General features: G+C 40.3%; 1 protein-coding gene and 1 long non-coding RNA gene across 9 annotated transcripts in view; one reads left to right on the top strand and one right to left on the bottom strand.

Moving 5' to 3' along the window:
• SYT9 (synaptotagmin 9) overlaps positions 1–14,971 on the bottom strand; it is a 70,100-nt gene extending 55,129 nt beyond the window's left edge. For all 5 annotated transcript variants that reach the window (XR_010831799.1, XR_010831798.1, XM_066997915.1 and 2 more), the window contains exon 1: positions 14,680–14,971. Coding sequence is in view for 3 of the 5 variants with exons in the window: in XM_066997915.1 (XP_066854016.1) it covers positions 14,680–14,827 (148 nt within the window). In the remaining 2 variants the exon portion in view is untranslated. The remainder of the gene's footprint in view (positions 1–14,679) is intronic.
• The window catches only part of LOC106033922 (uncharacterized), a 291,778-nt gene that overhangs the window by 129,717 nt on the left and 135,691 nt on the right, over positions 1–26,370 (top strand). For all 4 annotated transcript variants that reach the window (XR_010831804.1, XR_010831802.1, XR_010831803.1 and 1 more), the window contains one exon: positions 23,923–23,985. This is a non-coding gene — a long non-coding RNA (uncharacterized lncRNA). The remainder of the gene's footprint in view (positions 1–23,922; positions 23,986–26,370) is intronic.

A 26,370-nucleotide genomic window follows, 5' to 3' on the forward strand; every position in this document is an offset into this window, starting at 1 on the left:
TCTGCTACAGTAATGTGAAAGGGATTACTGTGATACTAATCCTGTCAGTTTTCCTTTCAAAAGGTAGCATGCTGAGATGTGCCTTTGCAAATCTACCCAGGCCATGAAAGTAAATGTTTGAAAATCTGCTGCTTTTACAAAATGCTGAGATATGCAAAAGATAACTCCAAGTTACCCTGTTAGTTCTGTTGCATAGTCAGATACAGGCTAGAGTCTGGGGTGGGATTTAAGTCTGAAAACAGAGATCCAAGCCTGCGAACAGATATCGTGAATAAATTCCATATCTAAACATTCAGATTAAACCCAGCACAGAAGCAGAGGTTTTGAAATCCTGCTTATGCTTTTATTTATTCCCATTTGAATGTGTATTCCATCAAATCTCCGCATCTCAATTATTGCTTCCTGGCTGATAACAGAGGCACATTTCTATTTGCTAACCTACACAAGAGGAAAATATATTCTGTTTATTATTTATAAGAGTAAAGTGCTGAGAGGCCTTATCAAAACACAGGCTCTTGTCTATTCACTCTGAAAATACACAGAGTCCTATTCAGGAAGACTACTTTCCACCTAAGTCCTTGGGCCTAATGTTTTCTCTTGGCTGCTTTCTAGGCAGTTTTCTGCTCAGTGCTTTACTGACATCACACTTGAGACTTTCCCTGCTCTCCACTGATTGCAAGCAGGGGATTAGCTGGAGTTTTCACTGCATATCAGTGCTGAAAAGGCAACTGAAAGGGAAGAGAAAAAGCAGCACTGAGAGATTTCTCCAAGATGACACACCAAGAGACTGGCACAGCTCAGAAACGAGCTGTAGTTTTCAGTCTCCAACTAGTCACCTATCCAGTCAACTAAACCATGTTACTGTCTCTAACCATTACTGACTCAGACAAGTTTGTATTAACGTATTATAGAGCGATATTTGATACACAGGGATTTACAGCCAGACATCTCCTATACCCTTTTGTAGTCCTCATTAGCTGTGGTTAAGTCATTCCATTACTTTGAACCAACCATGTCAGTATCATTCCATTAATTCATTTGCAGAGTCAGGAAAATACTCGCTAAAAGCTTTTTTTTTTTTTTTTTTTCCTTCTCTCTCCCAGAGGTTAACTAATAGGTAAAATAATAAGCAACGTTTGGGTTATTAAACTCATTAATATTTATCTCAGAAACACTTAAGGGCCTAGCCTGTCTTTGCTGTAACTTCCTGGGAATGGCACTACTTGACACATTCCAAAAATGGGGGCTCTTCTTGTGACTCGAGGGCTAGTTATCCAACACCTCTGTATCTAACAGTTTTTTTTATTCCTATCCTAAGAAAAAAAATCTTTATTTAGTGTCAGCATTTGCATATTATCAACCCTGGCACATTTATAATGAATTCAAGATCTTCTGTGGACACAGGCACTGAGATAATGTTTCTTTTAACATCAGTTATGTTATGCTTGGCAGGCCTTCTAGTGTATTTAATGCAATCATGTTGCAGGGTGCTGGGGCTGCTACAGAAAAGTAAGAATTGCTCCTCTTTTACAGCCTTAGATGTTTTATACTCTGGAGAATTGGACATGCGTATTTCCTGGATGCAGCTGACTATTCTTGCTGCCATGTAATTCACTGCACTCCTCTACTTTATCAAATTTAATTTGCTCATGTATCTCTGAGATAGCATTTTAAGGCCCTAATTTTACAGCTTTCTGATCAGTTTTGCTTACTGACAAAATGAAAAGGGAATGCTAAACATACTAGGGCTTAATGCAACAGCGATGAGAAAAGAAAACAGCAGAGTCTGTAAGGACTGCACAGCTTCTTTGCACCTCCTTCTCCTATACAGCATCCATCATATTGATATCGGTTGGGGTAAGAGAAAGGAGAATGGACAGCAAAAGAACAAAGAGAAGAGAGTGACGAATTCCTCTTTGTACACTGATAAATTCAACCTTTGCAAAAATATCTCACGAAGTCAGCAAGGCCATTCTGAGAGGAAATCCAGTGTGGGAGACGATTAGGGATGCTGCTCAAGACAAAAGGGCCTGGTGAAATAGAAGGCAGTGCTGATTTGTGGGTTTGAATTCCCTAATTCCCCTCCCCTCCTCCCTGGCTCTCATGATTCTGAATGAAACATTAATGCTGCTTCAGATGCTTCTTCCCTCCAAGGCCAATCAGCTGCTCGGCAGGGCGTGAAGCGGTTGTTCATCTGAACAGCTAACGAGGAAGTGGAAGGACAGAGCTAATTCTCAGGCTTTTCCAGCACTGCTGAAGCTCACATTTGCCTTGACACGTGGGGAATGACCTGAAGAGCCTCTCCCCACTTTGGAATAAGAGAAGTGGTACTGTATTAATTCTGAGTAAACAAGCCCGGCTTGTCAGAAGAGATAATTTTTCACTATACAACCATAAACATAGTTTTGAGATTGGAGTGGACACCTTGTCCTGCTTAGTACCATGGCAACAACTGCCACTGGAAATCTTCCTCATAAGAGGGGTACAGGAAAAAGGAGGTAAAGCAGCCAAACCATTGACAATGTAAAATCCCCAGACTTCTGTTTTAACAGCACTTGTATTCCTTCTTCTCTCAGTTTACGGAGCCTTCAGAATGAGAAGTAAATCCTGAGATTGTATTTTAGATGTTCCTGGAAGTGATAAATTACTTCCTGCCCCCCCCCCCCAACCCAATTTGGGAAGGAAAAAAAAAATAAATTGAGGTGGCTGAGGCTGTTGCTGGTTCTGTTGGCATTAAGGTCTGCTCTGGTTTCTAGCTCTCAAGAAAAACAGAAAAGAAAGAAGAAAAATGTATCAAAAGAAGAAAGTGCAGTTTTTGTTCACAGCACTGGCTCTCACTTGTAACACTACGCCACGGAAGGACAGATACAGTAATTACTGTCAAATCACTCTGGCAAACCTATACCTGTGCACTGCTATTTTGGGCGCTGCCTTTAGCTATTTTATAGTCACTGGCTCATAGCAGCAGATGAAAGAAATCAGCTTGACTAGTCAAATCACTCTTTATAACATAACGACAACAGAACAAGAGACAGGTAGAGAATGAATAAGGTAGGCATGAACACGACATTAACTTGAGGATAAGAGCAGATATAAAAGTGTTACACCTTCTACATTTAACAGAAGCTGGCAGGAACAGTGCTGCTGCTGTACAGGAAAGAGCTGACGTGACAGTTTTTACTTATGAGGTGAAGCCACAATGGTGAAGTTTTCTCTTTCTTGATTAACCACATCCCTAGTGTCAATGTCAAATTATGCTTTCTCAGGCAGGCTTGCCAAACTATGAACTCTCTAAAAAAGGCAAAGTTGACTCTAATAAAAAATAGAAATATAACTTCTTACCACAGAAGAATAACAAAGTTTATCCACATCTTTTCCTGTCTACTATGTCCCTGTAGACAGGTCCTCAAAATCCCAGGCTTCAATTCAGTTAACTCTAATTGCTGAGCGACAGCAAATCTGCTCAGCGCTCTCTAGCCCCTAAGGAATGTGAGTGATATCTGTATCTTCTGAGGCCTGGCTGCCACTTCTGCTCCTCGCATCCATCTCCTGAGCCATGCAAGTGACAGGCTGACAGGCTTCCTGCCTGTGCCTGCTGTACTCAGAGGTTTCTAGGCTTCAAGCACAGTGGGCTTGGTAGCTGTGCAGGAAAAAGAACTTCTTCCCAGAAAGAGGTCCATTTTACCTCTTTTTCTTTGTGGGACAGCTATAAACCCAGAACAAACAAATCAAATGAAAAAAATAGCTTGACCCCTCACCTTTCTTTTTAATGGTTAAGCCTAATCTCCGTTCCCCTATTTTCCAGTCCCATACTTTCCTTCCTTAAACATGGTGATCTATCTCACTGCCCTTGACTTGGATGGAAAGAATGCTTGTTTTGAGTCATTCAATCCACCTCTAACATTTGTCACTTTAAAGAAAGAAGAGAGAAGATTAAGTAAAGTTGGACTTTTACTACCATGAGTACCTTAGTGGCATCTGCAGAAAGAAGGGTCTTTCTGATGGCATGATCTGCTGCAGAATAGAGGGCAATCATAGAATTAAACAAATTTGGAGCTATTAGATTAGATTTGTCTCTATATCACCCCAAGCAAATTGGTAAAGCTTAACAAAATAGTACTGTTAAGAGCACAGTTTTCCATTCAAAGCTTGCCGTATTTTTAAGCAATAGCAGATCTGTTTTCTCTTGTATTTGTTTGCCAATGGACGTAAAAGCTCTTTTCAGCAGGTAAGAATTGTCAAAATGCCATTGCTACGTATCCAGCATCAGCCTTACTACAGGTTATAGAATAGCACTCAGCAAGAACAAATTCAATACCTGCTTTATTTCCCTGTAGCCATACTCAGGAAATACTCTGCCTTTTTATGCCATGCAGAGAGACCTTAGCATAATGAATGCTTGAGATCAGCCTATTTATGCTAGATTTCCCAAAAAAGGTAGAATATCTAGTCATTAATTTTATCCATTTAACTTCTCTGGGGGAAAAAAAAAAAAAGGCACCTCTGTCTTAAATGGGTAAAGCATCTGCAGCAAATGGAATCAGAAGATTATAAAACTTGGTCTCACTGAAAATTTTCTAATTAACATTGCACATTACTTTGCATGTGTTATATTTGGATAATTTACTGAATTACAATTTGTAACTATTTGCAATATTTGGTAAATGTGAGAAATAATTTCTATATCTTAGTACATATTAGCAAAATCATTAACTGTATAGGCATGTACCTCTTGCAAATTACAAAATAGAAAGTTTTAAAAGAGAACTCAAAATTTTATATAGCTGTGGCTAGATGGCTCATGAGATAATCTGCATGTGAGATGGGTCAAATATTGCTGTTTAATCAACAATACATGATACAATTACATTCTCAGATTATACTAAATTTGTGGAGAAAACAAACGATACTGTTGAGGTCAGAGAATTAAAACACAGATGAATTAAGATTAGAAATGTGAGCACTAAATAAAATGAGATGCTGCTGGAGAATTTGAGTGGGGATACCCAGATGAAAAAAAATCTGAAACACAGGTATACACACACACATATATACACATTTAGAACACAAATGGGAAGACCAGACACAAAGTAACCTAGTAAGAATGACAAAGACTAATTTTCAATAATAGATTTTTAAAAATAAATACCTAGTGCTTGGTTAGTAATTGTATACATACCAAAAATGTACTTGGGGAGTTTCACAGATAGTAAAATAGAACTAAAGTCTTTTGAAAAAAACTTCCTGATGGAAACACAGCAAACTGAGGAAATATATTTCCAAGGGAAGTCAGGAAGTCTTTATCTTTTTGTGTCTGCTGAAAACTAAACTGGAAAAAAATGAGAAACTATATTTAAAGCAATGATGCTATTTCAAACCCTAATTGTTAATTAGCATGGACTTTGAAAGTTTTACTTCTGAAATCATTAGTTCCTGAGTTTTTTGTTAGTATGTTGGATTTACCATTTAGTAGACACACATCAGCTCTATATTGGCTCAAGGCATACAGACATGTATACCAGTTTCAACTGCATCCACTCTATTTTTGAATTCAAAATAACCATAGGAAGTATAAAAGAGAGAATCTGTAGCATGTCTGCCAAAGGAGCCAAACTGATTTTACTTGGCTAATGAATGTCGAAAATCCAAAAAATGCAGCTAAACATATTGAGCAACATAAAAACACACAAGATTCACTGTGATTATGATAGCTAATGTACCAAATGTGCAAACCACCAGCTGTTATGTATAACATTTTCTTTATGTTACAGATAAAAGGATCAAGTACTCAGTACTTAACAGTAGTGCAGAACATGCAAAGAGATTTATCTTGTAAGATGATAATCTTTAGGAATTGAAGATTGTATAAGTTGCCACTGACAGCATTTTTATGAAAAATCCTTCCATCTGTAATTAATTATTCTAAATTCTTATCCCTTGAACTAAAATTGTGTTAACAGTATAAAAGGGGACATAAAGCTTTAGACCAAAATAATATCTCTCCATCTCTTTGGTCTAAATAAAGCCCCAAAAGAGCTTAAATTAATGACAAAAATAGAGCAAAAGATGCACCAGAGTATTCTTAAGTACAGCTTTGTGCTAAATCATCGAGGATCTTCACTTCCAGCGGGGGAAGAACTAAAACCTAGAAATGTGGTTTTTACCATAAATGTAAACAGAAGAATGAATTGCAAAAATATGATGCTCCTGTACTATGTAAGGGAAGAGCCAGGAAGTACAGCCTTCAGTTACAATTTTGTCTTGACTTCTTATTAAAGACATTATTGACCATATTGCTTGATCATCTGCATCGTTCACCTGCCTGGTAGCTCTTCTTCCCAGATCATGGTAGAGTAAGTGATGGAGTAGAAGGGAAGGAACTGTAGCGGATTCTTACTACTTCCCCCCCATAGGTGAAGGGGTAACCAGGAGTGCTTTTGCTTCAAACTCCTCTGATAAGCTGACCTGTAATCACTGCATACTGCTCTATCTTCTTACTGAAGGAAGAGAAGAGGCAGAGGCTACCTTCTTTCTGACTCAGTTCAACCCAAAGCCAGTACTTAAGCTGTCACTGAACAGCACAGTTACGAACTTCTCTAATCAAAGTCACAACCAAGCAATGAATAATAAATTCCAGATGTACACCCACTCAGTTCAAAACACCATTTAGATCTATACTCTGCATGGTTCAAAACAACTGGAAAACCAGCAGGTTTTCCTAAATGAAGATAAAATAAAACAAACAAAAAAAAGAATATTTCCTATATATCTTTTTCCCAGTGTAGAAGCAGTGTGAGAAAACAAGGCTTAATTCTTGAGTATTAGAGCAGTCTTCCAGGTCAATGCCAACATCGCTCCGCCTATGTGCAACGCACTAGCAGAACCACTGGGACACAGAGGAATCAGGGAATAGAATTACAATAGGAAATATTAACCCCTCCCCCGTTGTCTGATAGTGTAGAATATTTTCCAAGAGAAGTTATGGCAGATTTATTAACACAATTTTCTTTTTTTTTTTTTTTTTTTTTTAATGAACTGATTAAAAAAGGGAATTGAGGTAAGGCAGGAGCAACAAACTTCCCTAATATAAGGAAATATACTACTCAGTGGCAAAAATGCACTTGCAATGTATCATATGACTCTTTAAACTGTTGATCAACAGCAATCAAATTTGTGAGAGAAGTAGAGATTACCAAGTTTAGTTCTTGCTTATGTCATGCAGCCAGTTCAAGAAAACAGATCCTACTGTTGCTCCACTGGAGGAAAATAGCAGTTTATGTTCAACCTTTACTTATTACACACCAAAGATGCTAAACTGCTACACAGCCTCAAGATTGAATTTAACTGGATCTGCTGTTCACGGAATTGCTTGCTATGACAGTAATCATTTTGGAGTTACATTTCTAGGTCTCTGAATTGTCAGTGTAATTAAACTCTCAGAAATTAGTTTGGAAAGGAAATTTCCAGAAAGCTATCTGCGGGGAGAAATGTAGACGAGCATTTGGACTTGGATCACACAAAAATGTAACAATGCTGTTTTTGTAAACTGTTAGAATTCTGCATTCTTGTAACACACGTTTATGTTTTTGATGAATTAATGACCCATAAATCCATTACAGTAGCACCTCTACATAAGAGATTGGGGCTTTAAGTCTCCAAACATAAATTGTTGCCTGCAGAAATTAAGCTTACAGATACTTCTTAGGAAACTGCAATTAGCAAATTCTTCCTCCTCTCCCCCCTAACTAAGGGAAATGTGCAAATCCTATTGAAATAAGAGTTATGACAAATGCAGTGATAAAGTTTTAGTGGCAAGAACAGTCGTATGTGCTAGGGCTAAATTTAGCCTCCTGTTTTTCATCAGCAAAACTGGCATTTAAGATGAGAATTCAGGTATAAGACAGACTGTGTGCTATTTAGCCATCCTACTTTTTAAAAGGTTGTTGTTTTGTCATTACTCTTTTGGGCTATTTTCAATGATACATGTTTTTGTTACAAATCAAAATATCCATTTTCTTCAGCATTCACCACACATTTGGAAGAGACTTGCATAAACTGTGGGATGACAGCAGAGATAACTGACTTCCGAGTTAATTAGTATGTTATTCTAACTTTTAGGATTACTTGACAAATCTGATTGCGATGACTTCAGTAAATAAATATTCTTTATATAAGTATATATAAAAAGAATATAGTATATGAGTAAACATACTTAAAAAAATGTAAAGGACGTAGTTGATAATAGTCTAACGCAAGCATACCACAATGTTTTGTTGTAGTTTCAGTGTGCAAGTGCATAGTGAAACAACAGTAGTTTGGTATAATTGCTATATAAGAGAGAAGTCAAAACACAATGGAAATGGAAGCCCCAGAATCCTCTTGCTTTCCACACCTAGGCTGAATATAGATGCAGAGGCCAAGAAGGGCTAAAAGCCACCTTTCTTCTTTTCTTATACAGTTAAACTTGCTCTCCTCCCCACGACATCCAAGAGCAGACACAGGACAGGAATTGCACTACTCTTAGTCAAAGGGACTACAGAAAACTAGTCCCATCTCTTTCCTTAAATTAGAAGTACTGCTATGCTAAGGGCATGTATGAAGTTGCTTTGCACCACTAAAAACTGTAAAATGACTTCACTGGTGAAAGGATCTGTCCTTTCATGCATGAACAGTATTTAATATTACTATGCTCCAACCTAATCGAAGCTCACGATCACAGTTTTATAATAAGAATTATCTTTGTATTCTTTCTTTTCTCTGCCTCTGGAGCGTAACTTGTAAGTGAAACATCTACCTACATATCTCTAGGTGGAAAGAACAAAATTTTATCTGGGAAAAAGAATCTCCAAGCAGTTACATCAAAGTAAAACATTTATCTAGAAAGATAGTGATGTATCTACTTTTCATTTTTGTTCATATTCTCCATACTTTTTTTTTTATTTATTATTATTTTATTATTATTTTCCAAAGAAACAGTTACAAGCCGTCAGGTCATTATTAAGCACACAGTACCTTTTCTTTCAGCACTACTTGCTCTTTCTTCACTTTACTTCTAATTTTAGTTACCTGGTTAACACACATTTTCCAGGAAACCCAAATACTAAGTTCTTCCAGTATTACAGGAAAGTTTCCGAGTGCCTATTTCTTTATTTGCAATTAAACTAGCAGATCATCTCAGAATATAGGCAATATGAAATACTTATTTTTACCTTCTGAGGACTTTTTTTCTGACTTTTTAGAAGTGAAACAATACATATTTTCATTTTAAAAATACATAACTGCACTGTATTTTCTTTTTAAAATCTTGAAACAGTACTTTGGTTTTTGAAACTCAAAGTGACTTGGACACTATACTTCATCATTATTTGACATCATCAGTGAATGTTTCATACTTGTTTTCTATTTTGTAAAGAGCTTTGCACTAATGCAGCTTATAGAATACTATCCGTTTTGCATGGCAGTGTTTTACATTCCTCTTGCAGAAGGAAAATGAAAATAGAGGAAGCAATTGCTCATAATGAATAAAAACATACTGAAATTTATTTTACCTACTCAGATATTTTTCACATCTTTACAACTTTGTAAATGCTTTTTTTGCATTCATCTCGATAAATCTAGATGTATTTCGCATCTTGAAGGAATTCTGCAACTTGCTATATTCACAGAATGCAATTTTATACGAAGGATTTTGCTTTATTTGGGGAATTACAAATCGTATCTGGAACAGGCTGAGGAGAAGAAGTAAGCTAAGTATTAGCTTCCTGTGGAACAAGCTGTGCCCCAGAATGATACTCTCCACAAACTTTGATTCTCACTTTCCACTGGTAAACTGGGAGGCCACATTTCAGCCGGTTAGGACTTTTTGCTTCTTTGTTCTTTTTCTTTCCTGAAATCGAAAGTATACTTAAAACAAACAAAACAAAAAAGTAGTGATTAATAAGATTCTTAAATCCTACTGCAAGAACATAACTTTACCTGTAACTGTACCAATATTGTTCCTTCAATGTTCTCCAGATTTCCATGCCCACGTTTTTTGTTTCTTGATTGTCAACTGTCTTTAACTCAATCATATAATAAAATCTGACTTTCTGACACTGTACAACATTGATCTCTGACTTACAAACTGTAGTATACATTAAGTCTAATGGCTATCACTATACCCACATTATTCACCATGGATTCCGTTTTAGCATCTGTTAGTCGATTTTGAAGTAATTAAGAATAGCATAAGACCTTACTGGCTTATTCTCAAGAGGTGCAGTCCAACACAAGAGACTAGGACAGGAAAGTTTACTTTTAATTTCTACTCTGTATTCCACTCACTATGACATTAATGAAAATTCATTATGATTAATGGCCTAGACTTTTTATATAGGCTATATACAGACTATATAAAAAGAGTTCTATAGACTTATATAGTTTATACAGACTATCTTTTTTCTTATCTTCATAAACATCTTTTTGCTCAGTCTTCAAGTTCATAACAGCCCCCTCTGAACTTTGTAAACTTTTTATTCCAAGATTTCAAGGGTTGCAACCTTTTACTCTTTGATTAAAAGTAGAAAAGTTCAACCTGTAGAATGTGCTAAGGCCATGCACTTTTGTCTAAGACAGTCTCAGTGTGCCTTTTATACTTTTCCTTTATATAACTGAACTTTACTGATAAGTATAAGATAAGTAAGTACCAATAAACACATAACTATGCATTAAGCACTTTGTTCCAGTATCTAGCAGTCAGTAGAAGGTATGCAGGCAGCACAAGTCATTTCAAAGTTGGCAAAATACTACAACAAAAGGCAATGCAGAAATTCATTGTCTATGCACAGCAATTGCAATCTACCACTGCCATCTCTGTGAAGTTCTCCTTGTTTAAAAAATAATAAAAAAATAAATAAACACACCAAAAATCACCAAAAACTATAACAACAACCAGGGCTTTGAGGTTGATTTCCGAATCGATTTCAGTTCTGATACAGTCCAGTTAACCAGAATGGAAAGGTAACTCATACTCGTACCAGCTGTTAGACTGAGAGTGGGACGCTAGATCAAGCCACCAAAAAAGGCTTACTTCCTCTCTTCTATGCTGAAATCTAAACTATCCTAAATTGAAGACATGTAACTTTTCCTCTTGATTTTTTCTCAAAACATCCATCTTTTTAAAAGTCCACTCGTACAACGCGTGTCCCTTCTAGCAGTTTTGATTCACGCCATGCCAACTTGTTTGGTTGCAAGGTAAATCTATTAGAGGAATAGTCCACAAGGAGATGCAACTTTTTTGGTCTTAACTCCTGTTTTAGCAATTGCCAGTGTCTCCATTCAGCTTTTCTGCCTTTGTGATTTTCTTACACATTGGTATAACTCCTCCACTCAAGCAACTTCCGTTCCTCATCTGCAACAATTGCTGCTGGCTTTAGTTGTTGTCACGGGGTGATACTGTGTGATCTTGAGTGATTGTTTTCAAACTCCCGTATGACTAACATGGTTTTCATCTGAATATCTATGAGGTACATATGTAATGTATTCATAAGGGAAAATTTATATTTGGTGTGCTCAAACTTTTTACAGCACTTTATCCTTACAAAACCCTTCTATGCTATAGAAATATTAACATTTTACAAATACAGAATGGAGGAATCGAACAGACAAAGATGCATCGTGTTAAGGTATCCAAATGCTTAAGGATGCCTACTGGGATTTTCAAGAGTGGTCTGACATATAACTGCTATTGAACTAATTGAAAAAATTTTCACTGAATGCCTAATTTGTATTTTTAGTTTTCTGAAAGCCTTTAAAATCTGACTCACCCATGTCACCCTTTTAATCCAGCAGACCAGTGCATTCAGTCTGGAACTCATTAGCCCTTAAACTTATGCTCTAAGCAGTTCACGGTGCTTCCCATAATAGGACAAGTTGGGTGAAAAATAAGAAGCTGTGCATGTTCCAAGCACCCAGCCCGGCCCCCTCCCTCCTTCTCTGAGTCCCACACCACATCTCAGATGGTGGGGAGCCAGTATCTACCGTGCCTGTCCAGTCCCCCTACCACTCCCACAATACAGCCAACATACATGAATGGCTCAAACCAAGTGGGCTGCTATAAAGCATCCATGTCTATCATGTAGTTGGGGTAGGCAAGTAGTATTTTATTGGAGAAAAAACACATAAAAGCATGCCTAGATGCTTTAATTGTTGTATAAAAACTCATCATAAATGTTTTCTAGCTGCACTTTTCTCAACTTGAGCAATGTTGTACACATTTTTAGATAGGTCTGTTGTCTGGCCCAAGAGGAGGTTGCTCGGTTTGGCTAATGCATATCACCTTCACACAGCAAAGAAACATGGGTTATAGCAATTACAGATTCTTCTTTTGCCTGTTTCTGCTAGGAGGATGCTGTCTTTCAGCACAGGTTTTCTTCACCTCCCTAAATTTAGGCCACCGGTTGCTGGAGAGTGGCTGAACCTGCTATCAGGTCCTTTTTCATGACATTTCACCATTGTTAAGTCAATGAAATTCACAATGTAAATCAAGCCAGTGTACTATCCTGTGATTGCAAATCTTATTCCTTCTTTTTGGAAGTTAGGTACACTGTCTTCTCACAGCCCATACCATCACATCACTGGTTAAACGAACCTCACGGGCAGCCAGTTTACTGGGACAACATAGGTATTTTAATCAAAGAAATACAAGGCAGGGTAAATTAGTAAATTCCTGCCATAACATTGCTACTCTACAGAAGTGGTTTCTGAGTCAGGGCTCATGGGTAATGTGTTGCCTGCTAGACCCTTTGAGACTGCCTGCAGCTGCAGAAAATAAAAATGTTAAAATTGAGGCCAATAGGAAGATGCTGCCTGCAGCATAATTGCTCGCTGTTGTTGCACATCGGCAGGCGAAGGTTAGGGAGCGCTGCTCTGTGTAATTGAGCGGGTTTGCAACAGTACCAGAGTCTGTTTACGTAATAATGTATAATAATGGTTTAAGCAAAACAGGTCGAAATAAATACAAATCAAATTTTTGTCTTTAAGTAGCGGCGATGAATTTTTACTGAGCACAGCATGTCTGAAAAATGCTCCCCAAAAAAATGCCAGGTATTCTCTGCCTGAGGCTGATGGAAAAAACAGGCACCTTCTTAAAGGAATCCAAAAAGCTGTTATCCAAGTTAGCTGAGGCTGAAGTCTTCACATGCATTTCTAGTTATTTAGTATTCAAAGAGAGCACTGATTTAAGTAGACATTTTGGGAATCATCACCTGATATACAAATATGTGATTAATCCCTTGGTAAATGAAAATTACAGAAAATCACAGGTGTCTGTTACAAAAATTACTGCTTATGTGAACAAAGCAATTAAATCTGTCTATATGAACAAAACAATTAAATCTGTCTAATTTTAAAAAATCCTTATCAAACATTGCATGAATTACTTTAATTTGAATATTTCAAGTGAGAGATAAGCCAGAATGGCTGCAGATAAATTTGGATATGAGCAGACTGAGTATAGGAAAACTCCTTATTCATTTATTGTGATAGAAGAGCACCCCCCACCCCCACCCCCCATTTTCTTCTTGTTACTGGTTTCCTCCGGGCCTTTCAGCATATCCAAGCATTTGTCAGTAAGTTGCACTTTGAGTCCTACTTCAGGTTTCCCAAATCACATAAAAGTGTTTAAGATTACAGTGTAATTTGACTGCCCTGTGCTAAATGAGCTAACGTGTTCCAGGGAATATTACAGAAAATAATACTATGCTGTGATGATCAGCTGATCTAGCACCGAGGCTTTTGAGTACTACAAATGTTTATCAACTTCTCTTTTAACTGTTTAAATTTCTGCTCACAGTGAGCAAACTCCACTTGATGGTGTAAACATAAATATATTAAGCTCCTAAGTGAAACTGTAATTTACCTTTCCCTTATGGCCAGAGATGTCCAGAACATCGTCAGTCTTTCAGCATTTTTGACTAGCTGAAAGCTTAAGAAGCTTCCTTAAGCGAAAGTTTTTAAATCAGTGCTATGCCAAGATACAAGAAGGCAACCATAATCCAGACGCACACCCTCAGCGTACATCTCGCCAGACCTCCGGCCCCCACACCTGCTACGGAACCGCAAGAAGCAGTCTTTGCAGCCTGCGAGGAGGCAGAACTGGGAAGTTAGGTTGGATTGCGCCGTGCGTGAAGTGCCCCGGAAAACCCCGCTGCCTTCGCAACCGGAGCCAGCGCCGCGGGGAGGGCCCCGGGAGCACGGACAGAGCCCCCGAGCCCGGCGACACCGCAGCAAGCTCCGGGGCGGCTGCACCGGCCGAGGATGCCGTGCCCCGAGGCGCCGCACCGGGCAAGGATGCTGTGGACCGAGGCGGCCGCCGAGGCCGCCCCCGGGGCCGCGGGTCGCCCGACCGGGCGAGAAAGTTGCCCGGAGCCCTGCCCTCGGCCGGCAGCAGCCGTGCCCGGCAGCCCCGGGGGGGCCGCGTCTCCCCGAAGCGCCGGGCTCCGCCCGCCTGCGATGCGAGCGAGCGCCGGGCGCCGCGGCGGCCGCCGGCGGAGCGGGGGAAGGTGCCCCGGGTCCGGGCTGCGGGGGTGCCCCCGACCCCGCCGGCGGCCCCGCGGGGCCGAGAGGCCTCGGCCCGCCGCCCCGGGCGCCCCCCGCGGGGCAGGCGCCCTCCTCCCGCCGCCCGGGGAGCCGCGGCCGTACCTGAGTCGGTGAGGCGGGGCCGGGCTCTGTCCCGCAGGTAGTAGATGAAATCCCGGCAGTTCTCGTTCTCCACCGCCCCGACGGAGCACAGCTCGGCCAGCAGCTGCAGCGCTTTCTGGCAGATCTCGTCCTCCCTGTCGCCGGGCATCGCCCCCCAGCATCCTCGGGCGCGGAGCGGAGCTCTGCGGTCAGGCGCCGCGCCGCTGCCCGCCGCCGGCCCCGCCGCCGCCGCCGCCCTCCTGCAGCCGCCCGCGCCGCGGGGCCGCCGCCCGCATCCTCCGCCAGCGCCGCCGGCCGCGCACCCGCCCCGCCGGGCCGCCCGCCGCGCCCCCCGCTGCCAGCTTCGCCCCGCCGGGGGCCGTCCCGCAGCCTCTGCCCGCCGGCCGCGCCGCCGCGCTCCTCTGGGGCGGCCGAGGAGGAGGAGGAGAGGAGGAGGAGGAGGACCCACCAGTTGAACGCGGGAGCGGGGAGGGCGGGCGCCCGCCCAGCCGCGCCGCCGCAGCTCTGCCCGGGGCGGGGGGCACCCAGCCGGCTGCGGCCGGGGGTCCCGCCGGCCCCCTCCCCCCCCCGAGCCGGGCCGGGCCGGGGGAGAATTTGCAGGGTGTAGGAAAAGGAGGCCTCGGGTGCGGGTTTCGGCAGGCAGCAAGCCTCGGGCAACTACTGTTCTTCCTCCTCCTCCTCTTCATCACGAGCCAGGCCCTAGCCCCTTCTTTGCTGGTCTATGTTTAATGTCTATAAACAGTTAAACACCGTGAGTTTTTTGAGCCTCACCGCCTGCTCCTATTCAGAAAGGATTACATTCACTCAACTAACTGTCTTGAAATTATTTCTCAATAAATAATGCGTGCCCTAGCAGTTGGGAGCCTCGCGGAGGGGAAAATGTTGATAGTGTGAGTCCCGTGTAGCTAATGGTGTGCTTCAGCTGTTCGGTGGGGTGGGTTAGGAAGAGTTAAAGCATCACTGACAAATCCCAGGCACCCGAGAACCGGGCCCAGCTTGAGGAGCAGGCAGGAGAGCCTCCTGCTCTCCCAGAGGAGGCAGCAGACTGAGAAGCCACCATCTGATGCGTGTAGTTATCCTGAGAAGCAGGAGAGGTGTGAGGTGCTGCTTGGCCCCCTGGACTGGTCAGCAGGGAGGCTGTTGGTTTTGTGAGGAGAGAAGCTGAGAAGCTACTACATTTAACTTGATGTTTTATGTCTGTTTTAGAGTGGTTTAAGCAAACATCAGAGGCCATGATGAGCTCAGAAAGTTCAGACTGGTAGGGACGTTCAGCCTACTGCTTAAAGATTGGTGATAATGGTTCTAGAACAGTGCATACAGCAACATCTTCTGGTAGAAACTGTTTTTTCTTTCTTTCCTCCTTTCTTTCTTTCTTTCTTTCTTTCTTTCTTTCTGAAGAAAAAACTATAGCAGTGAAATAAGTTACAACTTACTCTGTGACTAGGGCAGACATTAACAACAGAAGTTGTTTACTAGTGTAAGGATTGCTAGTGCTTTGGCACCATTGCTTATGTCTCAAAAGGCATGAGCTTTTCCCCGTTCTAATAGAAAAATGATGTCTGTAAAACATGATTGTATAAACCAGGTATAATTCCATCAGCAAACAGGTAACTGTCATGCTGGCTTCTTCTTAGAAGTTAATCATAGATAATGAAATGGCCTGTAGCTGTTATACTCACTGAAATCATACTTCTGAAGCCCAGAGATATTCATAAGTATACGTTTTCACATCCAAGCAAGAAGAAACTTCCTACTAGCCTCAATAAATGCTGCACAAATACCTAACTTAGTGTTGGGAATACCAGTGGGATTGACTTCTCCAAGAGTGCAGGAAGAGAGGGGAAAGAAAGGATTCTGAAGAGGAGCTGTGAATCACAGCTTTCTCTGAAACCAAGGACCTGGCAGTAGGAGTACTGCTGCTCTTGCTGCTTCAGCAAAGAAGGGCTGTAGTTTACAGAACTTGGTAGAACCTTGAGCCACCAGAGATTTCCTCTGGGGGAAAACCACTCTCAAAAGGCTTAGTGAATTATTCACATTCATAAGCTCTTTGGGGTTAGCTACTCTTTCATCTGTAACACCGAATCGAGTACTGGTCAATGCTGGTGGAAGGTAATAAAGAGGAGGAAAGACCGAGGGGCTGTTAAAGACCACTGATGGAGACATCTGCCAAGTGCAGTCCAAGTAGTCAGCGATCATGCCATACCTAGAGAGCAGTGCTGTTCTATAGCTTGTACTGCATCCAGGACAGCCGAACCTATCGACTGAGAGTGATATTAATGTATTTACTGAAGTGTGGTTCTTTTCCTGTGGGACCATAAGCCCAGCACTAGCCTGGAATTCTAGCTTGCCGCAGAGTGAACTCTGGATGGCCTGCTGATGAAGTGGTAACTTCTTTATCTTTCTCCTCTAATTAAAATATATTGCTTCATTTTTGAAATGGTAGCAATTTGAAGGTGCTGATATGTTTGTAATGCAGGTGGTGATGGTAGGAAATTTTTCAGAATCTAATGGAGGAAAGACCATGAAATTGCTTGGATGTCACTGCTAGTAAACAAAGACATCTATTCTCAAAAGCTCAGAACAGGTACTTAGTGCACTGTCCAAGAAAACGCCGAGTCTTTTTCTGGAGATAATTACAGCAAATGGAATCTGCTGTGTCTAAAAGCAAATGCAATTCTCATTCCTGTGAATAATTGTGAAAACTAGGTTATATCTGCCATTTTGTTGCCATTGAATGCATTTTTCTATTCTTGCTGTCATCCCTAGTTGTGATGAGCTTACTCTTGTCTCAGCTGCAAATTTTGCCCATTCAGGGCAGGCGGTACACTTGAGAACACCAGCAGATGCTGCCCTAATGAACTGTGGTCCTAGAAGGGCATTGCATGATGCAGTGGGACACTCCTGTTAACCTGATGTTGAAAGTTACAGCTTGTACTGACCATGGGTATATATATTTTTTCTGTTTAGTGCAGAGCTGCCCTCACATAGTACAGTGTACTCAGAAGTTAGAAAAAAATCCCCAAGCCCACTAGACGTGGAATCAAAGTAAGTTTGACCTACAACAATTCTGTCATCCTCAGTTGACACATTCTTCTTTCTTACCTTGAAATAAAGCTTTTCCCCAGTGTTCTAGCAGCAACACAAGGGTTGCCTGGCAATGAAATCATCTTCGAAGCACAGGTGTTCGTGAAACAAACGCCTTTGTGGAAGAAAGTAGGCAACTTGCATCAGAATTTTTATTATGCCTACGCCATAAGCAGAACTCATCAAGTGTTTGGCAAAGTTTTATACCTTTCTGGTCTGGTAGCATGCCGAATTACAGACCAAATGGATTAAATCTGGTTTTTGTTGTTGTTTGGAATCCCTTTTTGCAATTTGATACTGTCCTTGTTTTAAGGGGATTTGCAGTCTTCTTCCTCAGCATCACACGTCTTTGGGTGGAATGTGCTGTGCACCCACCCCACAAACCTCTTTTACATTAGGAGGGAACTTCAGCAGCAGCTTTAGCAGCTCCCTCGCTTGAGGGTAACAGGTGGGGGCATGGGCACAGTGTCAGGGAAGGATGAGCCTGACTCTTCTATGAAGAGTTACCTCTCTTCAATCACAAGTGGAAAGAAAGAATCTGTCAGAGCAAAATCACGGTCATTCCAAATGAAGCCTGGAAGGTGAAGGCACCAGCAGAGTGACTTTGGTCTGTAGTGTTCCTTTTTCTGTGCTTTAACTCCATGCAAAAGATTGGCTCTGGAATTTTTTTAATCACTTCTCCCTCCAAATTTCCAAAGAAATTAGTTTGTGTTCAGATTTTCTGTAATTTCTGAAATTAAAGACTTCAGAACTGAAACGTGAGGCATTTATTAATTCCTACTACTACTGATTCCGGTGGGAAGCAGAAGCCCGTTTACCCAAAAGGAATACGGGACCCAAAATCTAGACTTGTCACTGGGTTTTCAGCTCACAGAGACCTTTTCAAAGCAAATGACTCACAGTAGGAGACACGATCCAATTTGGGCTAATCTGAGTTCCGAGATAACAGCATCAGATAAATGAAAGTATGGAGTACTCAGCTTACTCCTTAACATTTCCCAAATGTCAAAGCTTTGAACCAAGTCAAAACTATGAGAAACCCTCTAAGCGTTGCTTAAGAAACCAGGTTGCAGCACGTTTTCTTCTCTGTAGCTCAGATATGTCCAGACTGACAGCAGAAGCTGAATTCTACTGGCTACTCAGTGAAGCCATTCAAAGAAATAGAGCTGTGGCTGTGATCCAAAGCCAGCCACGAGGCAGTGCTAAGGAATCTCTGAAAAAACATCTAGCAAAGCTTTGAAAAAAGTGGGGCAGGTGATGGCTGCAAACAGAAACTGCATTGGCTGTAGCAAGTTTTCAAGCATTTTAACTTTGAGCTGCTTGTTGTTCAAATAGTCGTAATTGCAAAACAGAGAAATGTTAGGTAAACTTCCTGAAGATAGGAAATATCACTACATGTAGATCAACAGAGAGTACAGCATCGGAGGGAGAAACCAAGGTGACGTACTAGGAGAAGAGAAGGTCTGCGCAACTACATACAACAAGTTTGTCATACTTCTGAAGAGTTCATTCATTTTGATTCCTTGTGCTTCTTGGTACACCAAAGAACCAGAGATCCCAAAGCCCTTGTTTGCCATTATTCTCCATTTTATTATGCTCTCATCCAAGTTGACACAGTGACAAAAAAGAAGGCATCAAATTCTTTTCTTGCCCTCCCTAATGGTCTATTTCCAGGGAGCACTGCACAGCATACCTCCAAGAAGTCAGCTTTACTACAAACGATGCCATTAAACTGAGACATCTTGCCACATGCTTCCTTGTGTTTTCTAATAACCCTAGATGTCTTATTTATCCAAAACCAGCAGTTTTGATCCGTTGGACTATAACTACTGCCACCCCAGAGCCTGACGTTAGTTCATAACACGGGTGCGTGTCAGCATAGAAACGTTCCTTCGTGCTCAGAAACAATCTGCCTCCAAACACAAATCTCCAACGGCAAAGCAATTGTTCTTCTAATCCCAGCGCCTCTGAGCAGAAAAGCTCTCTCCTGTAACACTGACACTTTTTCTAACCAGAAAGAAGCAGCAGTGGGCTGTTTAATGGAAGAAATAATTAAGCAGATCAACTTTAGATGAACACAAAGTGAACTAGATAAGCTTTTCACATAGCCACCAGACAAATGATGCTGTTTCTGGCTCAGCTCAGGAAAAGAAAAAAGAAAAAAGAAAAAAAAAAAGGAGATGCTCTTTAGAGAACATGAGGACTAACACGTGCTTGTGAGACAGAGCTCCCCCTTTCAGGGTGGCATCCCACTTGGGGGAGCGTTTAGTTTTTCTGTTAGGATGCAGATGCAAAATGAGCTAATATTATTCTGGTAGGATTACACTGTGGTTTTCTAAATTTAAAGGGAAGAATTATAAAGGCAGAGAAACTCACATGGATGGCCTCAGATGTATAGGTGTAAGCTCTACAATATTTTAATACACTACTCACCTACTATGTGAGTAGGTTCATTGAATTCTGCGGGATTACTCTTTTCAGTAAGGATTCTGCCCAGCACAGGAGGGGTTCCAATCCAGTTCCTAATTTGTAAGGGTGTAGACTGGGATATGACACAGTTAACATGCAGTAGCCTGGAGTTCTGGTGATTCAGAAGACACGTTTAAGCAGAAATAATCCGAAAAAGAATTCTTAATTAGAAATTTATGTGGCTATCAGCAAATTGCTTTGAGATCCTTTGTCAACGAGAAGAGCTATATAAATGCAAATTTCTTTCATGGAATTCATTTTATTTATCCATTTTATTTAAAAAAATGAAACAGATTTTTATTGTGTTTTGGTACTAAATATGAAGGGCCAGATACATCTCTGTTGCAAGCTTTTGAAACTAATAGAGTTACAACACAAATGAAACTGTCCCTGGATATCTGTTACACATTATGGAAAACAGAAAGTAATATAATTTTAGCATAAGAAATATATTTTTTAATCAAATTCAAGCTTTGTGCCTTCCTCACACTTTCATATGCTTTTGTTCCTTTGTACTCCTAATCTTTTTTACAAATGTAGTGCTGGTAATCTAAGGAGTTGTGGTTTTTTTTGTTGTTGTTGTTGTTTGTTCATTTAAAAATGGTTCACTCACTCTAGGTTTATTTCTAGGTGATTCTAGATAAAATTCTGGATCTGATACTAGATTCAGTTCTAGATGAGATGGGTTATATGGAGCTTGGGTTTGTCAATGACACAGCTGAGATGCTCTGGGCAGGGATTACAGAAAAGCAAATGCATGGGTAAACAGTTTGCTGATCGGTCAGGCTCAGAGGGTTTTAGTAAATGGGGTTACATCAGACTGGTGGCCCGTCACTAGTGGGGTTCTGCAGCGCTCCATTTTAGGGCCAGTTCTCTTCCATGTTTTTATATATGATCTGGATGCAGGACTCGAATGCGTGCTAAATAAGTTTGTAGCTGATACTGAATTAGGAGGAGCTGTAGACTCCCTTGAGAACAGAGAGATGCCAAGCCTACTAGAGTTCAAGAACCATTTGGACAACTGATAAAGAGTTTGATAGATCTTAGACATAAAGGTTTTATGTACTGGTAGTCCTGTGTGGAGCCAGGAGTTGAACTCGATGATCCTTGTGGGTCCCTTCCAACTTGACATATTCCATGATTCTATGACCCTAATCATGAGCTGTGAGAAGCATAACACTGTCTTGCTCTGTGAGTTATTCTTGAACAGAGAGCAAAATTGCAAAAGTGATGGTTCTTCTGCTGATTTCTATGTTACTTGGTGGACTATTATTTAGAAAACGGAATACGCTGAAGAGTGTTCCTACATTAACCTTGACAACCATTGTACTTCCTGTTTCTGAGGCATTGTGCCTAATATTCTCCCCTCGTGCGCTGAAGCATCTAAGTCCTTAAGGAAGATGAAAAGTTGATTTTGGAAAAGAATCCCCTGAAAATGAGGTGTCTTACTCCTTTAAGGTTTACCCCTGAAGTTTGTTATTTATGTTAACATGCTCACAGGAGCCAGGTGATAACAAGGTATGAGCTGGTCCTATACTTTATGAATCTCCAGTCAACAAAAAACGACAACATCTGTGTCATTTATAGCATTTGTGTATTTGTAAATGCATGAAATGTACATGAGAAATGACATGTAATAAAGGTCACTGAAAATAGCTTGCCCAGAAAAGAAGTTATTATAGAAGTCCAGCTAATATTCAGGACTGTACGTAAAGCCTGAAGAAGGCTCAGCAAACTTTAAAGCCACTGAATAAAGTAAATGTTATTACGTCTAAAGCATTTTTTTCTAGTTCAAAAAGCAGAATCATCTGGGACAAAAATGATTTTCAAAATTGGTATCTTACTGTCTAGTAGGACCTTTATATAATAACTCATTGATTGTCTCAGTGGCACAGTTCATGTGAGTAGGTATAAAAGAGCTCAATCATAAAGTGGACTGGAGGAAAGCTCTACTAATGTATTTCCACTCAGGAGCTTACAGCTACTTATTACTATTTCCTAACTGAAAGAAGGAATAAAAACGTTTTGTGGGTTTATGGTTTATAGCTTGCTGAATTTGTAAGAGAATGCTAAGAAAGCAGCTCTTGATGTTGCATTTGAGTCCTTCATCTGGACAGCTGAGCTGGAGAATGACTACTCTTACACAAAGAACAGAAAATATATTTCTGTGTGTGGCCCACAGGCTCTTGGTTCTAATGTTGACCATCAACCTCATAACTGGAACTTGGATATTCTTGCCCTGACGCACAAGTACCCTTGGCGACTGATGAAAAATTTTATTCCTTTCAGATCTACCTTTAGTTCTGGTTGTGCTCCATAACATGTAACCAGATAATCCGGAGTCCATCCAGAAGCCAGTGGTGGTTAAAAATAGCCAATTAATTGCATCAAGAATATGCTTTCCACTAGGTAGTCTTGAAGTTGGAAGTGTCGAAATGGAAAGGTAAATGAAAAAGATGGAATAAATCAATTAATATGAGTGTGACTTCGCAGGTTCACTTAGGCAGAAAGTTCAGCTTCTGTATTACAAAAAACTGAAAAGTCCAAATTGCTTCATTTGGCCCATTCTGTTTTGCATCCATAGCAAAATACCTAGCAAATACATTAATGAGCAGGTTTAGACTGATTTGGGTTCAGGTAAAGAGTACGATCTAGTGTATGATCTCCTTACAAGAAAAGCTGTTCCTAAAGGATGCTCACACAGTGGCTTCTTGCTGCACTCCTGGGTAGCGGGGACCCCACGGGCGGTAGAATCGGAGCCAGGCTGGGGCAGGGGCTGCCAGAGCCCACCCTGCGGCTGAGGCGCCTCAGCAGCGCAGCACCGGCCTTGAGTCCCATGGATGACTGCTCCTGAACATGCAGCCTTCTCCCAGTCAGGATCCTGAAAAAAGGGACCATAATACTGCTCTCCTGGTGTGTATAACTTCAGGTTACTAGATTGCCACCATCTCTAGCAGGGGATGGGATTTTGTGAAGCTTACTTTCTTCTGGGTGTTCAGCAAATGCTTTCAAAAGGTGTGTGGCCTGTAAAGTGACTGTGTGTGTGGAACTGTAAGGCCTTAAAAACCTCCTTCCGCTTTTGATGTGACCTTATGCTGTTTTTTATGAAAGGTTTTACCTCATATTTTCCATTTTTCTTCTTTGTGGAAGTTTCTTTGGTATGACTCTTTGTGTAATTGCTTTGGAGCCTGTGCTGTGGTGTCCATCGCTGTCCTAGCCTCAAGGCAGAGTTTGAATGTGTAATCCCTTTTTCCACAAGCGTGAATTCAAATCAGAATTTAAGCACATGCATGTACATTGCTTCAAGCACCAGAATACTTCGTGTTTAATTAAATGGGACAATCCATGTCCCTAAGTTAGACACTTAACAAGTATATCTCTGAAACAGGACTGCCTACGGTAATGCTCCTGGACTGCTTGTTTGAGTAACAAAAGACAGAAATAACATTGTTCAATTTCCTTTTCTCTTTTACTTAATTCACTCAAAAAAGAAAAGAGATTAAGGAAACCCACATGATGTTTTGGCAACAGTGTAACTTGCAATACCTAAATGCAGAGGCTGATGGCCTTCTGTTCTGTGCAAATCACAGGAGCTAGTGCTTGGCATAAATTTGTGTAAGACAGAGTTTTGTAGATAGCTTGAACATCTCTTCACAACAGACTAAAAAACAACTTATTTTTCTATTACAGTTGAAATATTGGGTGAATAAATGAGCTGTGTTGCTGTATGAGATACGTTTGATGGAAAGAAAGGTAAGCTGTTTCTTTGGCACAGACATAACAAACTCATGACTGAAGCCCCATGCATAAATGAGTTTCTTGGAGTCCCACTAGCAACACGATAATAGACACCTTGATAAATACTTTATTAATACTGAAAATGTGAGCAAACTAAGCAATGTGTGATATGATTGATATTTCTATTGATAGTTCTCACTAAATTGTCAGAGGTAGCAAATTTCTCTATTTGTATTTAACAAAGTGGTTATTGGTGGTAACTTTGCTCTTGGCAGACATACAATCTGTCTAGTTGCTATCAATAATAAAATAAAATTTCTGTAGCATTAATTATTTAATTATTATTTAATTTTTAAGGTATTCACCAAAATAATCGTTTAAGTTGTTTTTTTTTTGTCCAACAACATGACACTCAAAAAAAAAAAAAAGGAGAAATTCTGATAAAATGTGAGCAGCATGTTTTTTTCCAAGTGGACATTAATCTGTCATTTGAGTTCTCTAACATTTGATCAAAGTATCTGAAACTATACAGTAAAGACCTCAATATTTAACAGGTCAGGATTTCCACTCAGTTATGTCTCACAACATAAGCTATATTTGTTTGAATATAGAAATAGAGTCTTTTGACTTTATTTCCTGCTTCTCACCTTAGGAACTAACATTGCTTAGTAAAAGTTAATTAACGTATTGCAGCCTAACATAGTAAGTGGAACTTCCTAAGTTGACAGTTTCTGATCTTAAAGTTGTATTTATGGTTTCTATCTGAATCCAAACTTTTCTTCTGTTAATTATAGTACAGTTAGAGTTGGATGAGAAATGTCTTCCCAGTTTTTTTTAATTTCGAAGAATTTAAAAATATCTTCTGTTCCAGTGAGGGCAGAAGACAAGCTTTTTCAGAGGTGTTTTTGTTGTTGCTGTTGTTTTTGCTGATTTAAAAACAGAAAGAAAAAAAAAAGAGAGAGAGAGAGAGAGAGTCTCCTCATTTAGCCAAACATTGCTAATTTTACTATATGAAGCTGAGAGGAAGGAAAGAAGATCTTTCCTCTGTCTTTCTGTCTGTCTGTCTTTGTATTCCATCCCACCCCCCTTCTCCCCTCAGCCCTGAGGTTTGTTCTTATTAACCATCCTAAACCAATCAAACAGATTGGCATTGCCCTACAGAAAATGGTTCAGTTAAAATAAACCAGGAAATTTGTGTTGCAGTCTCTCAAAGGGTTTGGCAGAATAAGGAGTGAGTGGGGCTTCTCTATTCCAGTCCCAACTGCTGGATTTTGGTTGACCAGCAAGGTACTTATTCCTCCCTTGAGACTTTAGATAACTTTCCATTTCTCTCTTTCTCTCTCTCTCTCTTTTTTTTTTTTTTTTTTTTTTAACCCATGTAGCTCGTGAAATCTTTACTTAAAGACATGAGGGGTTGATTATGTGCTTTCTTCAGGAGTCTTAATTCTTCAGTCCTGGGCTCCTTGTTACCATTAGGTCAGCAGCGCTGATACAAGCTTGCTTACTGCAGATTGGCTTCACTCAGTGCATCCAGCTATTTTTCCCTCAAACCATGTGGGGAAGGAGAAATGATCCATAGCCAACTATAGTCTTTGTTTTTTCCCTGCTGTTATGTTTTTGTTCATACACAGGCTTTTCAATTTTATGAAGCCAGCTTTACATGAAAGCTGAAATGTAATTGCATCCTCCTGAGTAAAATGGACAATTTCTGTGCCAATTGTGTTTTTAAAGAAAAGATTACAGCATTCGCTCTGCTGCCTGCTTTCTCTGCCTATGAATCCCTCTGCCTATGTAAAGGGATTAAATATTCTAAAACGTTACATGGAATTACAGTTCTTTGTAATTCTGTAAATGCACAGAATAGCACCTTCATTATTTTTGTCCTGGGAAGAAGTAAAACATAACAGGTAGGCTTTTTCCAGTACACCTTGTTTTACTTCAGCAAACACTAATGAGAACTTGATCCAGCATAAATCATACATTACTGTTCCTCTACATTTTCCATGTTAACTTAAACTTTAATTTCCTTGTGGAATTTTTGGCTTTTTGGTATACCTTGTAGATCAAAGGCAACATGATAAATACTGTGCAGTTGGCAGCTTTTTGTTTGTTTGTTTTGAACTGAAGACCTTAAGTATCATAACATTTATGTAATGGAAAATATTTTTTTAATAATGTTGCATGGTTGCACACAAATCAGTTTCAAGTATCTTTTCCTTCCTTTTTTATTGTTTCTAGCATTCTGTGTATCATTTGTAATACCTTTGCATAGACTCAGGAAATGGGTGGCTTTTACAGAGCTGAATTTAGATATAGTACTGTGTTTTTCATTGATCACATCTTACAAGATTTCCAGGCTTACTTATGCATTTTATGCTTTCCTATGGACTGTCATAAAAT

This window comes from Anser cygnoides, chromosome 5, assembly GCF_040182565.1.
Source record: "Anser cygnoides isolate HZ-2024a breed goose chromosome 5, Taihu_goose_T2T_genome, whole genome shotgun sequence".
Taxonomy (NCBI): domain Eukaryota; kingdom Metazoa; phylum Chordata; class Aves; order Anseriformes; family Anatidae; genus Anser; species Anser cygnoides.